The 16,586-nt window shown below is 35.9% G+C and overlaps 1 protein-coding gene across 1 annotated transcript; it reads right to left on the bottom strand.

The window, feature by feature from the left end:
- Positions 1-465: 465 nt before the first annotated feature.
- On the bottom strand, positions 466-8,942 carry LOC116145621 (zinc finger CCCH domain-containing protein 44). The gene is made up of 10 exons (XM_031431068.1): positions 8,287-8,942; positions 7,938-8,017; positions 7,474-7,661; positions 6,088-7,057; positions 5,820-5,947; positions 4,636-4,695; positions 4,501-4,551; positions 3,739-3,809; positions 2,734-2,888; positions 466-2,640 (listed from the first exon to the last, which is right to left on the bottom strand). Exons 1-10 carry the CDS (start codon positions 8,712-8,714, stop codon positions 758-760), a joined length of 4,014 nt encoding a protein of 1,337 aa, XP_031286928.1. The 5' UTR covers positions 8,715-8,942; the 3' UTR covers positions 466-757.
- Between the last annotated feature and the right edge of the window lie 7,644 nt (positions 8,943-16,586).

Below are 16,586 nucleotides of genomic sequence, written 5' to 3'. Positions count from 1 at the left end.
ATTGTGGTTAAGAACTACACAATTCCATACCAGACCCACTAACAAAAACAAATTTCAACTCCATTCATTATTAACACTAGATTTATAAGTAAAAACAAATATTCAAAATAATAAAATCCTTGTAAAAGAGAATAATGCTAACAAAATACACAATTTAATGTTCAAATTATATTATCACAACTTTCAAAATAATTGTGATTAAAATACTGTTGCAGTATAACACATCTTTGGTATATTACTGTTATATCTCCCAAACTTGAACCCAGAACCATGATCGGTCCGCTTCTCTTGTATTGTACCCGACCCATCACAAATTGTGGTCGCCATTAAGCACCACTTAGAGAGGGTAGTTTCAGCTCTCGTGAGAGGGAAGAGGAACAGATAAAAACTGAATAAATAAATACACATATACATATATTTCAACCGAGTCATTAGGAGATAACAGAAAGGAAAAGGAAGGGGCTGTTTGGCTTAAATTACACAACCCCTCAAAATGGATGTTGTCCATTCGTAATGAATTGAGAGGATCGGTACTAGCAATTGAATATTTAGTACAAGGCCGTTTTTTACAATCATGAGTCATGACAATTGAGTGTGCTACTTTTAAGCTCCTAAAACTATCCCAAAATAGATTTCCGTATTCTGCTGCTTCACTAACTGATGTACTGGTTAAATTAGAGCATTAACATTAGAACCTTTCCTAAGACGAGCTACGAGTTCAAAACTAAATGCCACACAATGACCGTGGAATCCTAAATCATAAATGAAAGTACCTACAAGATGTCCCATCTTTGCAAAACCCGGTTTCATGAAATTTACAAACCTGCTGACTTTTGGGTGCAAGTCCGAAAGAACCTCCTCCATTCCCATCATCAAAAATTGTCTTTCCTCCTCCATTCCCATCATCATACATTGCCTGCCCATTAAAAACTGGCCTGCCGCTACCAAAACTTGAATCCATGCCATCAACATTAAAGTCTCTAGGACTAGAGAGTCTGTCGCCACCATACCTAGGTTGGCTTCCCCACATGCCTAAATTTCCCCACTGACCATTTACCCAATCATCATTCATTATTCCTTGAAACAATCCTCTAAATCCCAAGTCTGCATTTCCCTGCACCGTTCCCTCACTGATATTTGTAGTTTCTGTTCCAGGCCTCCAAGTGGTGTCTATGGTGGCCATCTCCCAACTTGTCACAGGAGGTAAAGGCGGTGGTAAGTTTGAAGCTGCTTTGCATTGATTAACTGAATCATCACTGGACTTTGTAACTTCCTCTAGGACTTCCACCTCATTACTTGTGGAAGAAGGCCCACCAGAACTTTTTTGACGATCAAGAACATCCCCCTGAGATACCCCACGTGGCTCCTCATTCACAGGTGACTGAGAAATCGTGTGTGTATCACTACTGGAGCCCAAGGAAGCACTTCTCCCTGTATCAACTCTTGAGCTTAACCCCCTCAGAGGGCTGAAACAATCATTTTCAACACCACAGTGCAGAGGTGAAGTAGGAGATGCTACACCATTAAAGGACCGCATTGCTTCATCAACTTCCGCCAACAGCTCTGAAACAGATTCTTCAGACCAAGCAGTGAATTCCTCAAGTTCAGCAACAGCAACATCAACTGGCTGCCAACTAGCAGCATTGGATGCAGGGTGGGACGAAGAGGAATGATCACTGGGCACTGAAGTTGGGGTGGCAGCATGATCACTGGGCACTTCAGTCTGTTTTACAATAGATGCTGCCACGACATCAGACTCCCTCTTGTCCAGCGCAGGTTTTGCTGGAGAAGGGGAATGCCCACTCCCTTCACCAGCCACTTCAGGTAGCGGTGGTCCACCAGCCACCGGACTAGATGCTGTACTCCTAGGCTTTTGCATCTCAGAATCTTCAACCTGCACATGGCTCCGATTGGGGGTGGGGCTGGGTAGATCAGAGAAGTCCATCTCCTGATCCTGATCTATAAGCTCAAAAGACTTCACCAAATTGACAAGAGCATTGTTGTCCCAGCCATTTATGGTAATATCTACAGGTGGAGATCTTGAATTTTTTCCAAATGATTGCCCCGGTTTGCTCTCACCCCCATCTGGGCGCATTTCACATCCCCCATTTTCCTTTACGAGCTGGGACTTCTCAGGAGGTATCTGGTCTGCCATTTCACAAGAATTCAATAAAGCCACAAAAGAAGAGTTTGAATCCCAGGCCTTTGAAGCACTATGATCGTGTGGAAGCCTACAGTTTTCTCCAGAAGATGGGCCCATATTGCCCTCACAGAGGACCTGTTTATCAGCACGGCCTTCACTGAGGGCCTGTTTATCACAACAAATTCCAACATTCTTTCGACTCTCAACAGTCTTATAAAATCCCCCATTCAAAGCATCAGTCAGAAGCATGGAGTCGTCTTGTTTTTTATCTGTCCTCCATACTCGCAAATTAACAGGAAAATGTCCACTAGTATTCCATTTACGCAGCTGCGCAATGGAAAATGGTCCCTGATTCTTTCCATTGGGGTCCTCATAGTACCATGTCTTCTCAGTCTCAATAATAGCAGGTTGCACAATACCCACACAATTTGATGGTAGAAATTTTCCAGAGGCAACCCCAGAAACAGATTTAGGATCTCTTGGACTTACACAGTTAACTGCAAATATACCAGCAAAACTATCATCAAAACTAAAAAGAGGAAAATAAATTAAAACAAATTCTTCCATATCAATAAGCCAATGCTAGGGACCTGATTTCTTCTCATCAAATTCTCCAACATCATCTTCAGACTCATAACTTGGATCCATTCGTGGGTCAATATGTACTACTTCCACTCCAAGAGGCCTGCGCTTGTGATTATCAGGAGAGTTCAAAAGCTCTAACTTCTCCACACATTCTCTGAGCGTGCAACATTGTTAAGGAATACTAGATAATGTTACACCAAGTTCCCATGGTGCGTAACAGATAACATCCAACAAACTAGCTTCAATTACAAGAAACATAAAACAGACAAAGAGGTAAAGAAAAATAGAACAAGAAAGAAAGCCAACTCTCCAAATTTTGAAGAGGTGGGAAGACATTGTATTGCTCAATACGCCCCCTTTGAGCTCCCAAGAACTGTATATGGTTAGTGTTTGGTTAAAAAGAGTTGTTATTCAGTAACTTTGAGAAACATTGTAACTTTGTTATTCTATACAGCGGGAAAAAATTCTCAAAGATTTTCTTCAGTTCTAAATATTATTTTAAAATTTCAAATTTGATTGATTCAGCAAAATTTAGTACAGTTTTATCATATCTTGTCATTTGTGATTTTACAAAAGAATCTCTTTGGTAGATGGGTGAAATTGTTGTTAATCAACTTTTGAATTAAGCAAAACCTGTGCCATGTGAAGCACTCCAGGTTAGAATTTATGGCTTTATGCTTCAAATACATAGGAAGCAAATTTTTTTAAATTAAACTACATTAATTGGAAAATTTGGATACTTGATTTCTGATTCTAATGTCTAGGTTTTCATGACAAAAAATAAATAAATAAATAAAAAAATACCACGGCTTTTATGTAAATAAGTATTACTTGAGGAATTTAGTATTTTGCCCAAAAATTTGAACTTTTTAAATTTGCACACTGATATTTACCTGTTTGGTGACCCGAATACAGTGACGTTGAGAGCATTCATTGTGTTGCATTAAAAATTCACAAGCATGGAAAAGCTCAAACAGAAGGTCATAATAATATTTAGTAACAAAGGATATTCTTTTTTACGTCCCTTTTCACTAGCTTGATCACGGAGATGTATAACCTGCAGTTTCTGTGCTTCCAGTAACTAAAATGGAGAATCAAGACAATAAAAAAATAATAATAAATGATTAAGAAAAGTATGAAATTTAAATCTTAAATTAAATGATATTTACAAATATAAAATAGAAAGAATTGCATCAATATTGAAAAGCACCAAAAATAAATAATTTCATACAACTAGCTAAGCCATGCATTAGCATTATAAGTCGACAGATATGCATTGGTATTAACTGCNAAGTATTACTTGAGGAATTTAGTATTTTGCCCAAAAATTTGAACTTTTTAAATTTGCACACTGATATTTACCTGTTTGGTGACCGGAATACAGTGACACTGAGAGCATTCATTGTGTTGCATTAAAAATTCACAAGCATGGAAAAGCTCAAACAGAAGGTCATAATAATATTTAGTAACAAAGGATATTCTTTTTTACGTCCCTTTTCACTAGCTTGATCATGGAGATGTATAAGCTGCAGTTTCTGTGATTCCAGTAACTAAAATGGAGAATCAAGACAATAAAAAAAATAATAATAAATGATTAAAAAAAGCATGAAATTTAAATCTTAAATTAAATGATATTTACAAATATAAAATAGAAAGAATTGCATCAATATTGAAAAGCACCAAAAATAAATAATTTCATACGACTAGCTAAGCCATGCATTAGCATTATAAGTCGACAGATATGCATTGGTATTAACTGCAAAAAAACTTACATCATCAATTCTCTGTGATTGTAATTTCAATGCTCTCTCCAGAATCTCGCCCTATAAGAATGCAGACATCCTTTAGAAATGGCAGTGCAAATATCCAAGCTCAAAAAGCATACATGAAGATATACACAGACTTACCACTGTAAAATGTTTCATGAGTCCGCATTTAATGCTCTCGCGTAAACATCTACATTCATACTGGGAAACATAATAAAACATCAACACATAAGGAAATTTACTGCACTCCCCAGGGGAATAAGATCAGGCCAGATAGCATTTACTAATAAATGGTAAAAACCTAGGGGTGCCTTTCCTATGGTGAGCTACCTAACAATACCACAAAAATTACAAAGCTCACTGGACAGTCAAAAAATTTGTGCAAATGATAGCAGTAGAAATCATATTAATGCAATATATGTAATTCATGTCACAAATAAACTGAAATATACTTGGGAAAATTTCAAGTTAAACATTACGCATGTAATACTCCACATGGTAACCTAGAGAATCTCAATGTCTTCAATGCATTATCATATGTCGTGCCTATATTATTATGTAATGCCATCCTCCTCATGGCTCTCCACTAAACCCTCAAGTGTCACGAAACAGATTAAGTTTCCCAACAGGTAAAGAAAACCTACATGAATAAAAGACATACACTCTTTATATATACTCTAGCTACATATGTATAAGTGTATGAATGTCAGGCAGTGAGCGCCTGTAAGCAAAGACTTTCTAAAACTTGAAAAAAAATCAAGTTCAGCAAAACATTAAACATCTAGGATGATTTGTCACTGTAAATGCTTCCATAATTAAAACCAAATTGGCCGAACAATAATTGATTTAAAATTCAAATAAATGTAACCGAATGATAGAATATGATAATTATAATAGTTGTGTGCAACAACTGTCTGCGCCAATAACCAAAACTACAGCCACATATAGAATAGATAAGTACTAGTGATGTTGACTTTCAGGTTCATTAATTCGGTCCACTCAACTGCTAAACTAATACAATAGACACCATGTCGTGATCAGTGTAGTTAATTTTCCAAAGGTGAACACTCTATTTATCTTCTTAGGTCTAGAAGTATATTCCCATGAATGGTTGAAAAAGTTCAACAGTGATGTCCTGATTCTTTGATAGAGCAGGACGATGCTCAAAACCACTTTGTTTCTCATTCACTCAATAAAAACCTCAAAAAGGTGGAAATGTTATTTTCAATAAATCTAGAGAACCTAATATGTTTGGAAAATCAGAAATATCAACCTTTTAATAAATAGGAAAGAAAAACATCTATACAAGGGGTAAGTTATAACACCTCAGAGAACTCCTCGTTTGAAATCACATCAATTGGGAGCAAATCACTCCTTTGCAAGTTATGAACTTCAATCATTAAATCAGTTTTTCTGTCTCCAATTACATATGGTTCAGCTGCCTTGCCTGTACCTGTACAGAAAACCCTCAAAAAGTTACAATTTTGTAGCAATGAATGTTTTCCAGTGTACAAAATATTAAAGAGTACAAATTATAATATTTCTCTTAACTTTGAAAAGCAATTAGGACCTTTGATTTATATAGATATTTACCTGTTACTCTAACAAGCCTATGCATATCTTGCTTTGGATCAGTGCCAGTAATTTTTATCCGCACTATTGACCCAACAACCTTCTCTTGAAATTTGTCACTCTCATCAATAAGGTTCTCAGCAAAACTACGTTTCAGGTATATCAAGTTGATGTTGTGCACATCAATTGCTGCATATCCATTAGGATCAGCTACAGATCCCTTCTTCCCAGCCCTTATATGTGTGTTATGCCTCATATCATTTTCTGACGTTAACTGGTTATCATTTTTTGTGTCAATCTCCATCTGGCTAGCACAAGCATCAGCAACTCCTATAGCTGTTTGACAAGCCAGAGAATTTTCCTTATCAAGCAAGTGTGTCTCAAGAATCCCAAGCATTTCAAGGTGACCCACCCTTTCTATTCCTAACAAACCATATAGTCTTGCATCACAAACAACTAGACACTGCTGATCAGGATCACAAAGGTTGTATCTCTTCACATACTCCAGCACAAGACCCTGGACTTCTGTGGGGGTTATCTTTGATGTATCACCATTTTTCATGAATGCAACAAACTCTAAGAGAACATCTGTTGCCCATTTTGGGGCCTCGTGTGGAGAGGTTCCTTCATCAGTACCTGATTTTTCCATATTAAGGGAGTCCGGCTTGTTAAGAAACTCTGGTAGCTTCTTAGTCTTTCTTCTCTTAGCATTATTTGCTTCGGCATTCCCAGAAGAATTTTCTGAACTAGGGCCTTTGTTAATAGAAGGTGCAGTAACATCACCAGATGATTCACCGTTAGGAGCCATTACGGAAGATCTATCAACTTCAACAGAGCATTTGCCCTTAGAAGCATTAATAGAAGGTCCATTCCAAGGGTTTTTAGCTTGAGTGAGCTCATCCAAAGTTAAATTCAGCTTCTCTTTCAAGCACACCCAGTAAACCTTGAATAGATACTCCCAGCTAGTTTTATCATCAAAATCCACCTGCTCCTGAACCAGGGAAAGAGAAATTATAAAAAATGAAATGCGATGGCCAAAAACCGCTATATGAATTAGGCAACCTTGTTAAAAAGTTCAAAGTTTCAAAGAGACAAATAAAAGGCACTAGAATGCAACCCAAGCTTAAATTACAGCTATAAGCTATAATAACCACAACAACAACAAAAAAAAAAAAAAAAATAGAAAGAAAGAAACCACATTAAATTTATTAGGTATAAACTGAATAAGAACGATGATAGCAACCCAAACAAGGGCGAGGTGCAACAGATCCCAAAAAACAGGTCCTTTCTTTTAAAAATTTGTAAATTTCCATTTCGAATATTACCAAGCTAAGAAAAATCAGCTCGCAGAACAGAGTAAGCAACCAGAAGAATCAAAATCCTCATTGGAAAGAAAGTTGAACATACCGTTCCTTGATTCCGTATAGCACTGTTTTCCATCATCATGATAGTTTTCATGCATGCTGCACAAAGTCCTTTGTTCCCTCTTACACAGAAGTAATCAGCGTCCTTAATGCATCCCTTGCATAAAGAATAGGTACAAGTATAGCACACATAATATGAAGCCTTCCGACAAGTACTACAGATATGCCACCCTGAAATCCATGACGCACATAGCAAATTAATAAATCATAGAATCAACATTCACGTAGGAAATTTCCAAAAAAAAATAATAATAATAATAATAATAAGATATTCAGAGTTAAATAAGGAGACTACAATTGGTAACTAAAGACCTACAATAGATAAAGTGACTTCTTGAGTAAAACAAGCATTTAAATAAACACAGCAAGACATAAATCGAAACACGTTACACAGGCAAATAAAGATTATACATAGAACTTATGACGTATTAATAAAAGAAAACATACCGCAGTTCCATTTAGCCCTTGAACGAAAGAATGCCTCGTCCCGCTTTATACATGAAGGATGGTACGCTTTAGGGCATCCCCTAATTTACCAGAACACCAAAAATAGATACATTAACAACTGCCACACTAAATTATAACTTTCAAACCCTAACTTTGAAACCCAGACAATGATCACCATACCACAAAAAAAAAAAAAAAAAAAAAAAGGTTGGGTGAGGGGAAAATATCTTCAGCTTACAAGTCAGGTAAATCAGATTACACTCTTTGAAGGAAAATGTCTAATTCAGATTTCAGAAAATTCTTAGCAAGAAAAATGAGAGAAAAGAAAGCCAACTAATTAATTACTCACCTGCGATCACATAAGACCAGATTGCCACCATCGAAGCAAATAAAGCAAACATCTTCCTCGTCTTTCTTTCTCCTCTGCGACGGCGGAGGCTGACGTTTTTTTGGTTTGACCGGACTAGCTCTGGGAGGCCGTCCCCGCTTCCGATTACTCATTGTGCCAAACTTGACCTCTACATCCACCATGCTACCATCATGTCTAACTGTCAAGGCAGCATCCTGGACGACTGCACCCTCCGGAGCTTTGACCAGCTCCGTAGCGTTAAATTGTTGGATGTGATGGCATTGATCGACACACTTCAGCTCGATTTCCTTTAAATTACTATCAAAATTTTGCACTGGCTTGATTTCTGCACGTAAACAAGGCTGGTCCGAAGTGGAAACATTCTCCAATGGCCGACCATGAAACTGTTCCGGCAGTTGTAGTTCCATGGGGGAAAAAAATGAAGGAAAAATATAATTGGGTGAGAATTTCGTAGATTGAAAAAAAAAAATGAAGAAGTTCAGATGAAATATAAAACCCTAAGTTTTTTTGGTAGTTTAAAGAAGGAGATGGAGTGAGAAGACATGGTTTGTGTGTAAATTGATAGCCTCGTTAATGTTGTTTGGTAAGTAAAAGAGAAAGAAGAGGACGACACTTCTTGTTGTCTTGTTGAGATTGGAAGAGAAAAAGCGATGGAGAGAGAGAGAGAAGTGGCTTTCTGATTTTAACTTGTTGGCCAGTGAATTGATTTTAAAACTTTTTACTATAACAGTAGACCCACCTTTTATATTAAGAGTAAACGACTTTTCCCACCTAAGGTTTTACACTAATCACACCCAAAAAAATTCTAAAAACCACTTTTTTACCCAAAATTTATATTTTATTACTAGCCAAAACTAATTTTTACGACAAAAATTCTCTCTTTCACCACCATTTAAACTTTCAGTTTCTTTTCTGTAAAACTATTCTCACTCTGATATCTGATTTCTTACCAATTATCGGCTATTGTAAAGCTAGGTTTCCTATTTTTAATTGATTTTCGGCTAATTCTAACAATTAATATTTAATCGATCATCACCATTCGATCCACCAGTCTCCACTTTATAAAACCTCTCCTACTCTAGCTCTTATAGCTTATCAAATGCTGATTGAGAAAGTGAATTGCATTTTAAATATTAATAAAATACAAACTTTGGATGGGAAAGCGGTATTTTAAACTTTTTGGGTGGGAAGGTGCCTTAAGGAAAGCCTTGGGGGTGTGGGGGGGAAAGGTCGATTACTCTTCATATTAATGGTCTCAGGAGAGGAGGAAGAGGAAAGAAAGGAAGAAGCGTCAAACGCGGCTATTGAGTATTGAGTGTTTGATTCTCTAAAATGTCCAATCGCTTCTCTGTCTTGACTACCACGTGGTTTAGTGGGTAGTACCAAGGAAAGCGACTGAGTTTCCGGGACCCACGCGCCTTTTTGAAACCCAAAATAAAAAAATAAAAAAAATAAAAGGATTTTCTTCGAATGCTATATAAACATGGTGGAAACAAAGTAACAAACTACTTTCTTTTCTTTTACATACTTTTGGGTCTTGGATCGGGTTGGGTTTGGCCCGTGGCTTCGGTTTGTCTTTTAGGGAGACAAGACAACCGTTCAAATTGGGGAGAATGCAAGCAACCAAAAGGAATGTAGTTGAATTTTTTCAGTGTTGGTTAATGGGTTAGGTTCAGGACTTGATGGAATATAAAAGGTAACGTTAAAGTTTTCTTTTTTTTCTTTTTTAATTTAATACGTCATGTAATTATGTTTTAAATCCACCTTATTTTATTTATATTTTCTCAATAAAAAATTAATTAGTGCTTTCAAAGTCACTACTTTCCAATTAATTTGTACAAGACATATTTTGGATTCACGTCACGTCGATGGATGTTTCCAATAATTATAACTGTTTCATTCTAATTTATACCACTGTAAATACTTAATATATAATTGCATTCTTTTTTTATTTTTTTTACTAATCAAAGGTGTCCGAGCCAACTTAATTATATCCCAATTAATCCTTTAAAACCCTAGAATTACAGTCGCTACATAATAATCTCTCAAGACCCTAGAACTAGGAGTAAAAACTGAGCGAGACTCGAGCTTGGCTCGAATTCAACTCGGAATTAATCGAGTCGAGTTCGAATTCGAGTAGCTCGAATAATTATACAAGTCGAGTTTGATCACTATACCAAAAGCTCGAAAAGCTCTATTAAACTCGAAAAACTCAACTAAAACTCGATTAACTGAGCTTGAATTCAACTTTTAGATGCCAAATTCGAGTTCAAACTCAATTCATCAGGCTCAACTAGACTCAAACTCAATACTGTAGCAAACAAGTCGAGTTCAAATACCCAAATACTCAACTCGACTCGACTTGATTTCACCCCTACCTAGAACTATCGGTCATTGCATTTTTTTTTTCATGAACGAGAGTATCCAGACCAACTTACGTATACCTTAACTAATCCCCCAACATTCTGATCAGTAATCCTACATATTTCAACTAATCCTCCGAGACCTTGATCAATAATCCCCTAGAACCCTAGAACTACTAATCGGATAAAAGTTTTAATGGTCAGAGATCGAGATAAATCAAACTTATGACCTCTGAAATAATATACTCAAAAGTTTTAATTAACCGTTTGATAACCCTACTTTCTCTATTTTTGTGTAAGTTTTAAAGCGAAACCAAAAACAAAAATAGCAAAAGAAGCCTTTCACGAGTTAGCATGTTTACATGGAAGTAGTATAAGAGGTTAATAATTTAAAAGATAAATAAAAAAAAAAAAAAAAAGTGTTATGGACGGTTTCTATTTTGTTGAATGGCTGTGTCCATACTCTATATTACGACAGCTAAGGTTCCTTTATTACATATTTGCTAAAATCAAAACGCTATTTTCTGCCTGTACTTTTCTTTATAGCCATTTTGTAGGCCGCCCTTTAATTGGAAGAAGAACTATTCAACCTTGTGTTTGTAACTTCAATGTCAGTCGAGTGGACACACCATTTGACCAACAAAAGCGCGCGTTTCACGTGGTTGTCTGTCACAAGTTTGAAAGATCCGACATCTCCAAAGGATTCTTATTCAAATTTATGCATTATAACGATTTTTTTATTTTTTAAATATAAATTAAAAAATAAATTATATATGACTAAATTTTACTTTTTATTTTAATTTTAAATAAATAAATTATAAATTTTTATATATTTTATTTATAATTTATTTTTTTATCAAATTTTTTTAAAAAAATATATTTTTTTTTCTAAAATTTAAAGAATCTATTAGATTTAAATAAAAAATTATTTTTTATATTTAAAAATTAATAAAAATACTTTTTATTTATATAAAAAACATTCTTTAAAATAAAAGGCATCAATCAAAATGCTCCGAGCCTATGACCACTATGCTGCTTATATTTAATGTCTCTGTGAAATGTATTTTTTGTTAACACACCCTTTTTGCAGGTGCTCGTGCTTCATTAATTTTTGAACCGCACACTTCTAGATTTACAAATCCGGATCAATTCGCTAAAGTCAACCTTTTTAATTCCATTGCACATTTGGTGTATTTAATAATGTATTTTTAATAAAGAGGGGTTTTTTATTTTATTTTATTTTTTTGGTTTCCAGAAAGTGATTAAAATGATACCTATCATAGTACTTTCTAAAAGAGTATTATCTATCTTTTTCATATCTGAAATTAAAAAAGAAAAAAAAAACGTTTTACCCCTCCAATAATTTTTTGCCTTTTGCTGACGTGAAAAAACACTTGCACATATACGGCCAAATCAAATGTATATTAGATTAGATTGAAAAGTGTATTTAAAGAGTAAACTAAGAAATCTCAAGTTAATACCATTGATTTTATTTATTCCAAATATCCATCTTTAAAGTAACATCGCTAATGACGGTTGGGTTTTGGCAGATGTTATTACCAAACTATCTTTCACCACATTCCAAACCATCACCACACCCGATGGTTTTAGCCATTTTCCAATTATTTTTCCATCTAAAATAGGTCCATCACTCTCCCTGCACCCTCCTTACCTATCCCCAGCCTTTCCCACCACCGTTGCTCTAGTTGTTTGCTAGAAAATGACGACCGTTCATCTTCATAACTCCCCTTCTTTGTAGCCATTTTCTGATCGACTTCCTCGTAGGAAATCCACCTAACCCCCCCTCTTCAAAACCCACCCTCACACCACCTCCCCTCACTCATCGTTTATTGTCCAATGGCCCTTCTTTTGTTGCCCTCAAGCTGTTTGTGGAAAGCCCCCAACCAACCTTCCATTCGCACGACCGACTTTTCAAGCCAGATTTTTGATTGATTTCTTTGCCAGAAATTCCCCCAAATACCTCTATCACACTCCCCACAACCCATTCTACTAAACCCTTACCTCTATTATCGTCCCTTGCTCTCTGATCATCAACCATGCGCCGCGCAACCATTCAACTTCCAAGCCAATTTCCAGTCATTTCCGGTGTCAGAAATCCACCTTGAAACCACCATCAGAATCCCCATCCTATCCTCTCTATAAAATTGGTCGAATTCACGTTGCCTTTGAGCAACCTACTCCCACCGTGTGCTCATCGTATTTAGGCCAAATCAACCTGAATTCGATGCCATTGAGCATCCCCACCACCACCAACAGACTTCCCACAATCCCCTCAACAAAACCCCTCTCTTTCCTGAGCAATTCCACCCCCTATTGCTAACCACCACGCACGGTTGACTCGTGTGATTCCAACATTTTTTCGATCGATCCCAATTTTGACAACGCCATCCACGACCACCCCATTGGCTCACCGACTTCCCCCTATAAAGCCCCTAACCTTCCCGACTCTGGCAGCCCACCGTTCGTCGTCCGCCACTCAACCTAGGATTTATAGCATTTTTTTTTTTAAATTGGTTGTTGAGGATTGTTGTTTGATAAAATTGAAGTTTGGGGTTTGTTTGAGGGATTAATTGAAGTATTTTTTTATAGTGGAATGTTGAATTTTGGTGGTCGAAACTTAAAAGTGAGTCGTAGCTTGGTGAGTTGGTTGGGGACTTTCCACAAACAGCTTGAGGGTGGCAAAAGAAGGGCCGGTGGACGACAAATGGTAAGCGGGGAAGGTGGTGTGAGGGTGGGTTTTGAAGAGGGGAGAATAGGGGTTTTAATGGTGGTGGTTTGGGGGATTTCTGATAAGGGAATCAGTCGAAAAATGGCTACAAAGAAAAGGGGGTTGCGAAGACAAATGATCACCGTTTTTCGGTGAATGACCGGAGCAACGGTGGCGGGGAAGTCTGGGGAAAGGTAAGGAGGGTGTAAGGAGGAGGGAAGGACTTGTTGTAGGTGGAAAAGTAGCCAGAAAATGGTTAAAACCATCGGGTGTGGTGGTGGTGGTTTGGAATGGGGTGAAAGACAGTTTGGTAATAGCATCTGTTTGAACCCAACAGTCACTAACAGTGTTTTTTTAAGGGTGGGTATTTTGAATAAATGAAATTAGTGTTATTAATTTAGAATTTTCCTAAAGCTCGGGTGGGAATATGTTGTTTTCTTGTATTTAAATAGAATCGTGTCTCTATCTCAAGTCTCAACACTAGCAAGATTCAAACCTTAAATTAAATAAACAAAAATAAAATAAATGATTATATTGCGTTAGGTGAGTAGTCGGTTTTTGAATAGACATCAACCTTTCACATACAAATACTCAGTGTTGTAGTCATTGAATTGAGAGATACTTTTCTGAGTATAAATGAAGGCAATCCAATAAGAATAATAAATAGAAAGAAAGGAATTTGAAAGGCGTAAGTGGAGAAGATGAAGATGAAGAAGAAGAAGAAGAAGAAGATAGGTAGGCATTTCACTTTAGTGATAAGGATTTAAAAAGTTCCTGGTATATAAGAATTTAATACCAAGAAACGCCACGTATGATAATGGACGATGGGCCATCACAAAAAAAATTACCCTAAAAGACCTTTAAGCAATTAGGCCTTTTAGCAATTGTCGAGGAGGTGAGGTCGAGCTATCACTATGACAAGTGGTTCAACTAATGAATGGAGTGCATGTTGTGGACCATACCCACTCACTCCATCAAATCAAAATCCAATCACTGAAATTATTTCTTTGTTCTTCTTTGGGTAATTTCGTAATTTCACAAATTGATTTATCTCTTTACTCAATCTACTATTTGATTATTCTCTTCATTTGAAATTGACGTATAATGATATGAATTCATTTTATTTTGGGAACATCTTCCAAGGATCAGATTACTTTTGATGAGATAAGGCAACATGTTACCTATGTTAATGTATAAGGAATAAAACGAGCCACTCCAAGGAGGGGATGAATCTATGACCACGTCTTTTTTCTTTTTCTTTTTTTTCTAAAATAGTTGACGCGTTTGTTTTAATATTTTGGATAATATTTTTGATATTTTTAGAGTTTGGTGAAAATAACGAAGTAGAATTTAAAAATTAACAAAAATATTTCTTACGTTTGTTAAATAATCGAACACCCATGTAATAAAAATATTAAAAATTACAAAAACACTTTCACTTATTCATTAAATTATGACAGTTAGCCACCACCATCGAAAGGTGGTCGGAGTCACTGTATCGATACACAATTAACTGGATCTGGTCGGGCGTATGTTAAGATAACCTTTTTCAGTCAAATCTACCGTGGATCTAGTCCAAAAAGGTCATATCTAGTCATGTTTGGTTGTCAACAACGGTCATGTCTTGGTCGTTGTTGACGACTAGCTACGACTAAAGATCTGATTGTCAACAGCCAGATCTTTGATCATGGATCTGATCAAAAAATGATAAATCGATACACTATCGACTAGATCAAGCTAGTAATACGCCATCATACTAAATTTTAACCACCTTCTAGTGAAGGTGGCCGAAATTTGATAAATATGGATAGATCGAAATGTTTTTATTAAATTTTAAATTTTTTTTTTTAAGAGTGTTTAGTTAAATTAATAAATTTAAAAAGTTTGAAAATAGTTAAAGAAAATGTAATAATATTTTTAAAATAATAAAATAAATTGATATTTTGAATAAGATTGCTAAAAATATTTACACAAACGGGCCCCATTTATCACGTGTAGAGGCATTATCTCACGACACAATTTCGTTACCTTTTTCAATTATATAAATAAATTAATCATAATTCATAAACTCATATATATTACATTAAGTGAATTGTACTTAGTGCTACGTTAGTCAGGTTTGGATCACATCAATGATGGGGATTTTTTTGTTCTTAGTGAGTTGGCTAATGGATTCCCCATGAATTTCCATTACTCCTTCTTGTACATATGTAACATCAAGAATACACTTATAATGCATATAAAACCTAGTATTCTAAAACCCAGCTCGGCCTAGTTGGTTTGACCGGTCGAATTTGGGAATCGAGAGCTTGGTCGATCCGGTTACACTGGAAACCTGTTATTAGTAGTTAATTCGCAGTTCGACCAGTGGAATAGTATTTATCGATTGGCGTATGAAGTGAATTGTTAAAAAATATCTATCAACTTATTTGTAAAGTCTAATAAGTTATATTCACAAGATTATTAAATATAGTTTTGATTCTAAATTTCTAATGTCCGGGCTATCACCTTATTGGAATTTTATAAGTCTTTCTCATCCATTAGTATTTATTGATAGTGTTATGCCTAAAAAATCACACTGATGTCAGTACCAACCAATCCGAGTTTATGAAAGCTTTCTATCGTCTAGGAGCTGTCATATCGTCCTAAGACAGAAGAGATACGACTGTTACCAACCTAGTATATTCAAGTTTTGTCTATGAGTGGATGAAGACTGCACATTTGTTCAAACTTTATCAAAATAAAAAGATAAGGATTAAGGAATGGTCCCCACGTATGAGGAAAGCTTGTAAAAGCATTCATTATATTGACCTAAAAGGTGTATAAATGAGCACCTCTCTTCACGAAAAGGGGGGTTGGGCATATGAGAGTTGGACATAGATTTGAGCTTCATTATTTCTCTCTGTAAGCAAAGTGTTTCTTCATCTTTATATGTCTTACGGGTAATATCATAGAAATAGTTAGAGAATAATAAAATAACAGTGGATGTAGGAGTTGCTTTAAGTATCCGAACTACTATAAAAATCTCTTTTGTCAGTCTATTATTTATGTTTCTGCAACATATATAATCTCAGCACTATACTCAAATCTCATGGATCCATCACATGTAATTTATAAGATTCTCTTAGCACTTTACATGTGCGAGTCGTTGGTATCCAAAATCAAGCATCAACAGATAAGTTTCTTCA

This window comes from Pistacia vera, unplaced genomic scaffold (assembly GCF_008641045.1).
Source record: "Pistacia vera cultivar Batoury unplaced genomic scaffold, PisVer_v2 Contig464, whole genome shotgun sequence".
NCBI classification, from domain to species: domain Eukaryota; kingdom Viridiplantae; phylum Streptophyta; class Magnoliopsida; order Sapindales; family Anacardiaceae; genus Pistacia; species Pistacia vera.
The sequence above is the reverse complement of the archived record's forward strand: the minus strand, read 5'-3'. Positions and strand labels throughout refer to the sequence as shown.